Source organism: Vigna unguiculata, chromosome 7 (genome assembly GCF_004118075.2).
Source record: "Vigna unguiculata cultivar IT97K-499-35 chromosome 7, ASM411807v1, whole genome shotgun sequence".
NCBI classification, from domain to species: Eukaryota; Viridiplantae; Streptophyta; class Magnoliopsida; order Fabales; family Fabaceae; genus Vigna; species Vigna unguiculata.
Window position 1 is genome coordinate 29,813,002 of NC_040285.1, and position 14,136 is coordinate 29,827,137.

Genomic DNA, 14,136 nt, shown 5'->3' on the forward strand with positions numbered 1-14,136 from the left:
TTTTAAACATGATATGGGAAAGCTATTACTCATATTCTATCTACCTTACTACTCAACTCATACCCTATCTGTCCTGAAAATATTTAGAATAATGATATCCCAACATGCCAAATCAATACATAGAATAATTTTTTAATAATAAATTTTAACCATTTGCATCAAGCTTAAACTTCCTTATTACATATGCTATGACAATTTTGACCGGCAACTATAAAAAGAACTTGTTGAAGTAAACTTTGTTTGTTCACATAATCAATGTGTTGAATGGAAAGTCGTTTCAACTAAAAGAACCAAGCATGTCGTATGACAAAGAAGAAAAAAAAAAGGTGATTTCAGTACGAGTCAAATACAACCTTGACCGTTGGAACTTTGCTTTTGAATAATGGCATACCAGCATTAACCACCCAAATTAAATTGAAGGCCAGAGATTTAATATAACTGTTCAAATATAATTTAACCGTAATCAGGGAAAAGTTTTTCAAAAAGCTCATTGTTAATAGACAGGAAAAAGATTACATCATAAACAGATCAAACACGAGTTTTAATACACTCAATCAAGGTTTAGAAGACATGAACCAAAGTCAATTAAATTACATAGTTGTAGATACGTTCTGTCATGTGGCCAACCAGTTTCCACCAACAGACATCCTTGTTCTTTTTGAATACATCTGAGAGCGTAGTGGCACTGCTTTAAACCATCACCAAAGGACTTGTCTCTAATTTGTTTAGTTTGTCAAATCAAATTGTAAAACCAGTGTTATATTTGTGGGTACTGAACTGAGGTACAAACTTCTCATGTTGTATACCTGGCCTTCTATAGTTAATGCATATATTTGCATGTAGAATATTCTACTACACAACCTTGTGTGCACACCATTTCGCTTTCACAAACCCAAACTTTAAAAAAAAATGGAATTTCAAGCAACAATACATTACTAAAAGAATTTGGAACATGTCAGAGAATAGAGTAGGAACATCAAATTGATAAATAGTTCAAGGCTAAACTAAACTACATCCAAACAGAGAAGAAAAGTAGAAGAGAGAAAAGCTTCTTTTGGACATCAAACAAGCACCTTAGCCTTGAAAAGGGGAAGCATGCGCAAAACCCCACAACTGCACATAATAGAGATATAGTGAATGATGATTCTACATAAACAAATAAAGAAATGTGGAAGTAGTGTATTACCTCGACATTCTTCAACTGAAACTCTGGACTGTGAGCAAGACACGAGTTTCCAAATGTTTCACTTGGTCCACTAGTACCAGATAACCTTTTCAACCAAAAGGATGCATTCAATAAGAGAATCCAATAGTGCTACTTCAATGACAAATTAAATGTACTGGAACAAAACTAAGCGACATTATTAAATACTTACAAATCCTCTTCTAAGCATAAAGCATAACTACCCCCACCACCAAGTGCAAGCAAATCGTTCATACACATGCAATAGTATCGGTTGACACCTGCACATACAATTAGAACACAAGTTCAGAGAAATAATAAAAGTTGAGAACTTTATACCGTGAACAAAGATAATTTATTGTTCTTACTATAGAAATAGAGTAAAGTAGTAAGGACTCCAAATGGTTCTAAAAACTTCAGACACCAGAACATCTAACATTTCTGATTGTCTTGACAAATTATCGTTTCTTCCTTTCGTTATATATGTAAACTGAAAATCCTTATAAGTGCAATGGTCAAAATGATTAAAACATATTGATATTGTCGTGGGAAAACAACTTTTTCTAAAGAAACAATTCAAAAGGTTTTTTTATTATCGTAAAAGTATGTGATTATCAGTAAAGAGTTCATATTTGTAAAATACTAATTCTGCAATGATCTGAAGTACGGTGAATAGTCATATTTACAATACGTATTAAAGAATACCCAATGATTCCATTGATCCCAAACCTTTCTCAATTGCAACTTAAACTAAAAGAAGACATTCAAGAGGTGACAATGAGCCAGTTTTTTCTAACAAAAAGATTATTCCTATATCAAGCTTACATACTTCCACGTTATAAAATCCAGGTCCTGCTGAATATTGATGACTGCAATACAACATTAAGTTAAGATATTTAACCTTAAACACATGTAAGTGTCACTCTAGCTGATACGAACTTGTCCGTTTGTTCACCAGTCGGACAATGCATCAATTTAAAACATTTTCCCAAGTTCCATCAAAATTCCTACCAAAAATAATGCATTAAAATGATGAGAATCCTTACCAGTAGGTAGAAACAACCTTGGCTGACCATATACAGTTGTAAAGACAAAAGTTTCATTCGTTCCCTGTCACCACAGTATACAAAATAAAATCACACTTCAAGATGAAAAAAGTTCCTTCACAAAGAAGCATTATCCATGAAAAAAGAGAGTTGACATACTTGATATTTTCGCTTTGCTGTAGGTTTCAAGGGACATTCTAGCAACCCTCCAAAAACAGCACCTTGCATATCTCCCACGATCTAATCGTTTTGCATGATAGACAATAATTCATTGTTAACAAAAGAACCACACCTTGATATGTAGATGAAATATTATGTGTACACCACGACTGGAAAATAGTTCTGAAAGGTTGACATACCAGCAAACCGGGACACGAAAGCTCAGCACTCTTGCGAATAAGTGTTCGAAGTGATACGCCATGTTTTAACGTACTGCCCTTAATATAAAGAACAAATGTTGAATCAATATTTCAAAGCAATGGCAAATTACTTTCAATACAAAAAACAAAACCCTACTGAGAAAAGTTACCTATATAGTAAGACCCATTGGCGTCCTTTCACTATATTAGGGAGGCATATTTCCAAAAATTCATACAATTCAGGAGATATAAAAGTAGATTCATCACTAAGATTGAGTCGAGACTTCTTTGAAGTCTTTGGCGTTTGCATCTCATTTGCTTCCTCAAAAACCTCAGAACTGCTACTGCTCCTTCTAGAGGTATGGTCCTCGTTAGTATTATTGTCATTACCATCTTTCACTGAGTCCATATTACTGTACATGGGACTACAGTCAACATAATTATCAGATGGAACATCCTGATAGTCAAAATTCTCATAATTATATCCAGCAGAAGGTGATTTACTCTCATTTTGATACTTGCTTGTATTGGATCCATCAAAGCTGATCGAAGGGATAATGTAAGATAAATATGAAGACGCGGGTTTATCCTCTTGAGAATAAGGACTATTCTGCACAAATAAAAACCTCATTTCAAATATAAAAGATAAATAAAGCAAGGTAAGGGGTTATTTTTCCAACTGGGATAAGTAGAACAAATTAGTACAATGTTACTATAATGCATGGCATTTGTACTGGAAGCATAAAGCAGTGACATAGGACATTTGAGGAAAAAAAATATATTAAACCTGGTGATGCACCTAAATTTTTAAATAAAGTAAACCTACTCCAAATAAAGTTTGCTATCCACTTGAAAATTCAATCCCTTCATGATATAAGACAGATAGAAGAAGAGAAGGAATCATTTTCCTGGTTCATTTTCTACCCACCCCAACAAAATAACGAATAGCCCAAAAGCCGAATCTATATTCTACAACACTCGCAGCCAGTCAAACAGAACTCACGGCCATACCACATATATAATACATGCTACCAAAGACAGATAACAGAATAATACTAACTGTTAGTAATGTACACAGGCCATAAAACATAATTCTTCATGTGAATAGAAAACAGTAAAAAACCCATATACTCGATTACAATTCAAATTGAAAACAATATTCAGCTTATTAACGAAATGAAGCAACACGATTGCCTTTTCTTCCTTCTCTACCATGTATCTTCGGCGCATTTGTCGGAAAACTCAAACCGTGATGAAAAATAATTAAGCCAACTTAACCCAGATTCAGATTTATTCACACACATAAATCAGATTGAAGATCGAGGGCAAAGACGATCAAAGCTTGTGTTCAAGGACAAAATAAGAGTGCCCACCACACCAAGCTCAGATTTTTATTTAATCGAGAATGACATGCACGATAACAAATAAGCAAATGCAGATCATGAAAAAAGAATACCTGGGACGAGGAGGAGTTGGGAAAGAGATGAGAGAACTTCTGCGTCACTTTGTCTCTGAAAGAATGCATTTTGAAGAGGCGAATTATGAATGCGATTCCATGAAATGTGATGAAAAATAAAGGGTTTGTATGGTGTTGTAAAGAATGAGAATTGGGAATTGGGAATTGGGAATTAGGAATTAGGAATTGGGAACGACAGGAGTATGAGTCGGTGGTGACAGAACACGACAACAAACAAAGAGGTGAAAAGAAGCCCAAAACGTAAATTAAGCAAGATTGATTGGTTGACGGGACAAAGATTTTATTTACGTCACCAAACAACGTTGAATTAATATTAATCTTCTCAATTCTGTTAATTTCACCGATCTCTTCAACATTTTCATGCTTTTCCTCTTTATTTTTCTGTTTTTGTTTTTCTAATACTTGTTTTTATTCTGTCTTCTCGATTTTTTAACAACATTATATTGCTCCTAATATATATAAATGAAGCTCTTTAAAAACTTATATATATTTATATAATGCTAATTATGCTAATTGATCATAGGGTTTTCATTTATATTTGTATATTCTTAATATATGACAAAATTACTAATATAAGACACAACACGTTGATGGCGTGACCATATGAACCAATAAATTAATGCACCTTTTTAATTAATATATATATATATATATATATATATATATATATTAGCGAACACACAGGCGCGTTATTGTGTTTGTGTATCTGCATTTTTTTATTTTTATAAGATCAATAATATTTATTTTTAAAACATATATAACAAATTTTAAAATAGTTATTAAATAAAATAACTGTTAAAATAAGGTTTTTGAAATAACGGTTAAAATAAAAAAGATTTAAAAATAACGGTTAAAAAAATAATTATAAAATAAATAAATTTTAAAATATAATTAAGGGTAAAATTGGAAAATGAAAAGTGGACACAAAAAGAGAAATCCCCTTTATATATTGTTATAGATGAATGATAGTATTTTAGTAGGTGATAATATATAAAATAAATTTATATTTATATTAATATTTATTAAAAATGAAGTGAAATGATAAAAATAAAGTGAAATGAATAGAAAAGTTAATTGTTGATGAATAAAAAATAAGATAAAATTTTTTATAGAAAATAGGTAAAAAATAACCATTAATTTTAAAAAATAATAAATAATTATATTATAAAGGGTAGAATTGGTATTATGAAATGTGGACACAAAAGAGGGAATCCTCTTTATTATTTACTAGCGTAACACAGGCGCTATCGTGCCTATGTGTATACATTTTTTAAATATGCGTGATATTATATTAATAGGTGATAATATTATAATGTTATTAAATTAATATATATATATATATATATTAAAATTATATTTATTAAAAATAAAGTGAAATATATCAGAACAGATAAAAGAATATCCATTGATAAATAAAGAAGAAGAGAAGAAATAGAAACATCTGATTTTATAAAAAGTTTGTAAAAGTAACGGTCAATTTTTAAAAATTTAATAAATTATTATATTTAAAGGGGTAAAATCGGTATTTTGAAAAATGGACACAAAAAGGGAAATCCCAATTATATATTGTTATAGATTATTATAAAAAAAATAAGATAAATTTTTTTTTTAAAAAATAATCATTAATTTTAAAAAATCATAAATAATTATATTATAAAGGGTATAATTGATATTATGAAATGTAGACATAAAAGAGAGAATCTCTTTATTATTGTTATATATATATATATATATATATATATATATATATATATATATATATATATATATATATATATATATAAAAGTTAAATTACTACCGAATAAATTTTTTTACCATATTATTACTATTATTAACACTGTTAGTATACTAGTATATAACAATAGGTATAATGATCTCTGATGAATATAAATTATTAAAATCAGAATATAAATAAATCAATAGAGTATATAAATTAAAAATATGATAAGAGGATAATTTTAGCGATTGAAAATAGGTAAATCAATAACCCTATATCTCGATCTCCTCCCTTCGGTGCTAATCTATAACTGTATATAAAGGGAATTTCCTCTTTTGTGTCCACATTTCATAATTTCAACTTTACCCTCTATAATTTAATTATTTATTAAATTTTTAAAAATTAACGGTTACTTTTACAAGTTTTTATAAAACTATTTACTTATCTCCTTCTTCTTTTTTCTCCTACTATTCATCAACAGTTATTTATCTCATATTTTATCTATACATTTCATTTTATTTTTTACTAGTGAACACACAGGCGCGACAGCGCCTGTGTATTCGCATTTTTTAATTTTCAAAAAAGTTAAGATTAATAACAAATATATAATTTTTAAAATAGTTGTTAAATATAAAATTATAAAAAAAATAAGATATGTAAAAAGAAAATTTAAATGATGATTTAAAACAAAAGAGATTTATAGAAAAATGATTAAAAATAAATTATCTATAAAATAATTAATTTTTAAAATAACTAAGAGTAAAACGGATATTATGAAATGTGGACACAAAAAGAGGATTTCCATTTATTGTTATAGATAGATATAGATAAATATACTTTTGTTTTGTTTATTAACTTAATAACATTACAATATTATTAATTATTAATATAATTTAAAAAATGCGTACACACAGTCACTATCGTGCCTGTGTTTATGCTAGTAATAATAATATATATTTATTTCCAACCACTAATATATTAACAGTATTACCATTATTGTTTTATCAATAATATTATTAGCACTAGTGTCAAGATCTACTGCTGCTGATTCACAATTTTCATCACTAAAATTCATATTTATATTATACATTTTCAAAATTTACTAGCGAAAACAAATGTATTATGTATATGTGTTAACTTTTTTTATAATAACATAATATAATCAAATTACAATTATGAAAAAATATAAATAATTTTTACAATTTAATTATTGATAGTTTTTTATTTTTTTTGGATAATTTTCATTTATATTTAGAGAAAATAGTTAAATTTAAAGAAAATGGTTAAATTTAAATTATAATCATTTTGAGGTAAAATTAGAAAAAAAAATACAAAAAAAGAAAATTATCTTTATATAATATTATAGATAAGAAGTAATTGTATAAATGTATCACATTTTAAATTATCAATTAACTTATGACTGTATAATCTATTAAGACAGTTAATAATACTGATACATAATAAATATAAATTTATATTTTAGAAGTAGATAATGTACACGTGTATAATTTTCATTTAAAACTAATTGCATATATATCATACTAGAGAAGTACAATCTATAGTAAGTAAGATAAGTTAAGGATGGTTCAGTAGTTAAGATAAGCCAATGACAATATGGGTTAGGTTTAGTGGACCAACTTGTAGGTTTGAAAAAAAAAACACAAGACAGTCTAACATATTGAGTTCACTAACCCATATAATATGTGGTCCGTATGGGTTGGTCCACGACTCACATAACAAAAAAATAATTGCACTCCTGTATACTAGGTTTTTTTTTTTTTTCTAAACTTCTACATATGAATATTTCAAATTTTTGTATTAATGAAAAATAATGTTATGTATTCTTGAATGTGTTCAGATTTGAAAAATACATTCTATATACTAAAGTACGAATATGAATATGATGAAAACGTTGAATTCTTAATTTATCATCCAACTTTTCAAAGTTTTAGCTTCCAAAGTCTTCGCTTAATTTTGTGAACTTATTAAAGTTCACCAATTTGTTGAACATCAAAAATTTTACCATTAGATTTTTCTTTTATTTATTTTTTTTTTAAAAAAAGTTGATCCACGAGCTTGTAAGCCAAAACTTATGTAGAATGGACCAAACTTTTTACTCCGCATTTTCAACATGAGACGGGTAAATCCAATCCACATTTTGCTGGCCTAAATAGGACAAGTCGACTCACAATATCACTCCTAAAATAAGTTATTAAAACCAATAATGCAGGTTCAAATTTCACTAAAATAATTATGGTAATTTTTTCCCTAAAATAAGTTATTAAAACCAGTAATGCAGGTCCAATTTTCACTAAAATAATTGTGATAATTTTTTCATTTATTTTTTAAGGTCAAACATTTTATAAAACATAATTAAACAGGCATCCGATAAATAAATACAATAATAATGGATAATTTTTTTACCAATCGAATAATAGATAAACATTATTCATGTTCGACTTAACCGTTGTCATTCCTGATTAAAAAGAATTAACTATGATAAAATAGAGGTAAACTTAATTGGCGATGAGAATAACAAAGCCCTATCGTAGCGCCTTGTTCCAGTTCGTCAGTGCAGAGAAATTTGGTTAATCAACTTTTATTTCCTGCACTCCTTATAATATTTCTACATTCGGCCTCTTTGTATTTTCAAAATAACCAGTTGACCTATGATAAAAGTGAGATCTGAATTACATATTTCAAAAACATTTTTTTTTTCAGAATCTTCAGAACAACTTTTTCGAAATAAAATTTTCAGTGAAATCTTTGGAACAAAATTTTCAAAAAAGTAAGAAATTTATTCCAAACAAGTTTTTCGAGAATAAGATTTCCAAAATTAACTTTCTGAAACGTATATATTTCTTCGAAACGTGTTTTCGAAATATCCTTATATAAAATGTGTTTCGGAAAAAACTTTCCAAATAAATGAAATATGTATAACAAAGAGTTATTCAGAACAATATTTTTTCTCATTTTCTCTTTTTCTTTCTTTTTCCCACGGTAATGGTGACAGTGAAACCAATATCACTCGCAACATAAAAAATGATAATATAATATAATTAAGAACGATAATAGATTAGATCAAATTAGATATGAATAATATTTACCTGCTACTCAATTCGTAATAAAAAAATTTATTTGTTATCATACCGTTAAAATAATATGTAAGTATTCATAGATAACTGCTTTTTAATATATATTATAAATGTAATATAAATTTAATTTAATTTAATTTAATAAAATATGAATTAAATTTTAATTTTAATTAAATTTAATAAAATATAATTTTAATTTTAATTTTAATTAAATTTAACTTAATAAAATCTAAATTAAATTTTAATTTTAAATTTTTATAAATAAAAATATCTACGAATAATATGATACTCATATCCATAAACACTAATTGTCTGTCAGATTTTTATCTGTAAATATTTATGTATACGAGTAGTTTTATCATCTAAGTTGTTTTTGAGTCTTTTTCTGATGCTGTTAGTAATTATGGAGGTTACAAAGCAATAGCCGATTAATTTATGGGAAGGTGATACTGTTTTGGCCCAATAACTTTTGGAACAAAATTATTCTAAAAACACATCTAATTGAAATTCACCCTATCATCTTATCACTAAATTATTCATTAATTTTAATATACATGTTCTTGTTGAATAAACATATACTCCGTAATTCATTGTATTAAATTGTGATTATTATGATAGTGATAGGTTATGAAATATATGTTAACTATATATATGATGATGTATATAATAATTATAATTTATGCTTTAGATATGTTTGATGAGATCAATCATTAATGTTGTCATATATCCAGATGTATTCAAACTGAGACCTGAGATATTGAGTTTGAAATTTATCTAGACATAAGATGTCTTATATTTTACTCATAATCCTATCATGCCTTAAAAATCTCATATTAACCATTACTTTCAATTAACTAAGACATTTTTTAAAGATAGTGTAGCATGCCTAATAAAAAGAGAGATAAAATGATAAAATAAAAGAAAATAACTTTAAATATTTTTTAAAGGAGAGAGACTAGAATAAAAGCATGAAAAAAAGTAGTGCATCTCCTCTGTTATTTTCTTTCTTTCGAGTCATACTTTCCTTCGAACCTTCCTTCATCAGTCCTTTTTTCTCTTAATCTTTCTTTCTATACTGATCCATTTCAAAAATTGCCAGTACTGCTGTGTAGTCAAAGAGTTAAAAATAATTTTTAACCGAATAGATTTTGGAACAGAGTAACTTCAATTTCTATCATTTATTCTTTAAAATAAGATTAAATCATTCTAGAGTTCTTTATTTTTGTAGTAAAATATCAAGTAGGTCCCTTCATTTTTATTTGACTCAATTGAGTTCTTATTTTTTAAAATTCGTTGCAATCAGTTTCTTTCCGTTAATTGTACAGTAACAATGTTAATTAGGTGTCACGTGTCAGCACATATTTTTTTTATTTTTTTTTTATTTTAAATAAAATTGACACGTGTTAATCTGACATTGTGCCACGTGGCAAAGATAATGTGATGTGACAGTGACAGTGTCACGTGATGTGAAAAAGTTTCAACGTAGTTCCTGTATTTGTTATTTTATCTCAATTTGGTCCCAAAATTTTTAAAATTGAATCAATTTCGTCTCTGTATCAAATTTAATTTTTATATAAATTTTACAAAGATATTTGTATTATAGTTGATAATTTTAACAAAATTAAGTTTATTTAAATGTATATTTTGCACTGATATTTATTTATATTTTTAAATATTTATATATCTATAATTTATAGATAAATGTTAGAGTTGTTTTAAAAATAAAAACTTTATAAATTTAAATATAAAATTTTAAATATAAATTATAACATTTGTCTATAAATTATTGATGTATAAATATTTGAAACAATATTTAAATAAAGTTCAATGCAAAATATACATTTAAATAAACTTAATTTTGTTAAAAATATCAATTATAATAAAAATACCATTGTAAAATTTATATAAAAATTAAATTTGATATAGGGATGAAATTGATTTAGTTTTAAAAAAATTGAGACCAAATTGAGACAAAATAACAAATATAGGGACTACATTGAGACTTTGCACATCCAATAGTGGCACGTGGCACTGCCACGTCACATTGTCTCTGCCACGTGGCACAATGGCAGATTGACACGTGACAATTTTTAATTTTTTTAAAAAATCATAAAAAAATCAAATAATTATTAAATAATTATAAAAAATAAATAAAAAAGATAAAAAAAACCACGTGTTGACACGTGACACATAATTAACACCGTTACTGTACAACTAACTGAACTGATTGTAACGAATTTTCAAAAATAGGGACTCAATTGAGTGAAATGAAAATGGGGGACCTACTTGAGATTTCGCTACAAAAATGGGGACCTCTGGAATGATTTAACCTTAAAACAATTTGTTTTTCCTTTTTTATGTAGCATTTTTCGGTTGTATGTGATTTTTCTACACTCTGAACAAATTTTTGTTTATTAGTGATCATAAAATTATATTCTGATCATTAATTGAACTTTTCTTTATGTAGATAAACATATTTTAAACTCTGAAGTTATGCAAGAGAAGAATAATATTAAGAATATTCCTTAAGGTAAGGGAAGATAATTATTTTATTTATGTGATTTGTGTTTATAATTATATGGATAAAACTTTGGGATACATGCATTTTATTTGTGGAATTATTATTGTTGAATATTAAACTCAGTTGTGTTTGTGATTTACTGATGGGAGATATATATATATATATATATATAATTGTTTGGAGGATAATTTGTTCAAGAAAAGTCTAAATGTAAGACTTGTTGAACTATGAAAGAGGAAAAAAATATGTTTTGAATTATTGAGTCGTGTAGCAATGTATAATAAAAATGATATTAAGAAGGTGGATTATGACATAACTTTTGCATATATATATATATATATATATATATATATATATATATATATATATATAATATATATATATATATATATATATATATATATATATATATATATGTGTGTGTGTGTAATTTTATGCTATTAATGAATTTTGTTAAATGACAGACTGAAATTTTATTTATTTAATTATTTATTATTTATTTTGATTTTTTATTTAAGTTTAATTATACTACTTCAATATGGTATATGTTATTGACCAATTAGTTTTTTCTTTATGTTTATATGTGAGATACTTTTAATACAAAATATAAATTACATTAAATGTATGTTTATTGTATTATAATAATAAAAATATTATTTTATAACTAAAATGTAGGAGATATAATTATTATATTTTAGATTATTGTTGTTAATTTATAATGATGTTTACTATTTTATGCTCGGTTAAATATTTACTTTTTAATTACAAAATGATGGATACATAAAATACGATTTTATAAATTTAAAACCTTATAATTAATCATCAATACGAAGTTATATAAATAATAAAATTATAAATATATTAATCATATAATTTATATGATAAAATTACGGTTGATTATAAAGTTATATTATTATATAAATTTAAAAGTTATATAGTTATACGCATTACCGAAAATTACGTATAATGATACTAAAAATTGTAAAAGTATAAAATCAGAAAATTATAAAATTATATATAGTTCATGTTAACAAAATTATAAAATATTAATTATAAATTATTCAATAGACTTAAAGTACACTTCAATAATAACTTTGAAAAGACTTTAAAAATTTATTTTTGGTTATAAGAATGACTTTGAAAGATTCTTTTGAGAAATAAAACTAGTAGATCATGTGCAATTCTCATTTTTTAATTATTAAGTCCAATAAATATTTAACTCAGTTTGGGTATTTTAAGTGTAACTAAGTTTAAAACTTCAAGCAATCCACACCGTGAGTTTATAATTTATAATGTTTATATTATTATGTTTTGTACAGTATTTATCTAGGATAGTTTAATTTTACAAAAGCATATGTCACTAAATTTATATTTTAATATACATGCATGAATTCTTTTATCAATATTTGAAAGAAAAAAAAAAGTGTTCACTTCTTATACTAATTTGTGCGGAACATCTTGTTACAGATCTCACAACTTTCTTTATATATATATATATATATATATATATATATATATATATATATATATATATATATATATATATATATATATATATATATTTTCCAAGTTTATCTTTTAGATTATGGTTAATAAATTTTAGCATACCCAACTGAAATAATTCATATAAAATATCATGATGCAAATAAATTTAAGAATTTAGCCACACCACTCATGTGCTAACAATATTTCTGATTTGATTCTCAGATAGATGAAAAGCATTTATGTGAATCCATGTAACTTGTTATTCTATTCTCTTGTCCTGTTTCAAGGAAGAGGATTCCTCTCCATATATACCATATTCTCCTTTATTTTCTTTCTCTTATCACTCACTATAAGTAATTTCATTTGATTTGATTTTTTATGTTGCTCTTTAATTAGTCATTCTTATAATAACTATTAGTATAAAATCCCAACTTTTTTTATGGAAGAATAGCATAAAAAATAACATCAACTAAGGTATATAAACATTATCTATAGCAATTAAAATTAATTATTATAAAATTTATATCATTTTTCAATTATATCGCTATCTATTATTGATTTATTTCAAATTACAAACTATGTAGCATATAAAATTATAATTTGAAATGATTATGAATAATTTTATAAGGTTATTTATAACATAAATTATGATTTTTTATTACAATAATTTCAATCTAATCGCTTTAAAGTCGTTGAAGAAAAAGAAAGTTTTTTGCTGGTGCAGGTGGCAGAACTTCTGCAACTCACCGCACCGCTCGAACAATAACACACACTGTTGTCTGAATTCAATTTGTTTCGATTAAAACAGAAATGTGCCAGCTATACTTTTCTTTCTAATTTGTCGTGTTCTTCTCATATTATCGTTTTAGCCAGCCATATATCTGTGATGTTTGCAGTCTTTTTTACAAATAAATCACGGGATTTGCAGTGACTTGAAGAAACAAAAATTATATTTGTTCAAAAGATTCTAATGTTTTAAACATTTTAACCATTTGAAAGGATTAGAATGTGATACATCATATCTTAGTTAATACTCATTTTTGTTAAGCTTTGTTGTGTAGAATTAAAAAGACAATGTTGAATTGAGATGAAATCTTAGATAGAGCACAATGTGTTATGGTCAAAGTGGCATGTTGTTTGTTCTCTCTTACCAAAACCAGATTCCTTTCTCTTCATGCACTCCAAAACCAAGACCTGTGAATATTTCTCCCACTACTTTTAACGCCTAATTAATTCAACCACTTTTGTTCTC

At 25.9% G+C, this 14,136-nt stretch overlaps 1 protein-coding gene across 1 annotated transcript; it reads right to left on the bottom strand.

Moving 5' to 3' along the window:
• Positions 1-481: 481 nt before the first annotated feature.
• Positions 482-4,317, bottom strand: LOC114189787 (oxidation resistance protein 1-like). Its single transcript, XM_028078473.1, has 8 exons — positions 4,045-4,317; positions 2,759-3,198; positions 2,589-2,661; positions 2,389-2,469; positions 2,230-2,293; positions 1,377-1,464; positions 1,187-1,271; positions 482-1,113 (listed from the first exon to the last, which is right to left on the bottom strand). The coding sequence occupies exons 1-8, from the start codon at positions 4,111-4,113 to the stop codon at positions 1,075-1,077; spliced, it is 939 nt and encodes a 312-aa protein (XP_027934274.1). The 5' UTR covers positions 4,114-4,317; the 3' UTR covers positions 482-1,074.
• Between the last annotated feature and the right edge of the window lie 9,819 nt (positions 4,318-14,136).

What these genes read in the sequence shown, in the direction of transcription:
- LOC114189787 (XM_028078473.1), bottom strand. Translation starts at nt 4,113, where the DNA reads ATGCATTCTTTCAGAGACAAAGTGACGCAGAAGTTCTCTCATCTCTTT. An exon ending in CCAACTCCTCCTCGTCCCAG is followed by an intron (nt 3,199 to 4,044) that starts GTATTCTTTTTT and finishes TTATTTGTGCAG; the next exon opens with AATAGTCCTTATTCTCAAGA. An exon ending in CAATGGGTCTTACTATATAG is followed by an intron (nt 2,662 to 2,758) that starts GTAACTTTTCTC and finishes TATTAAGGGCAG; the next exon opens with TACGTTAAAACATGGCGTAT.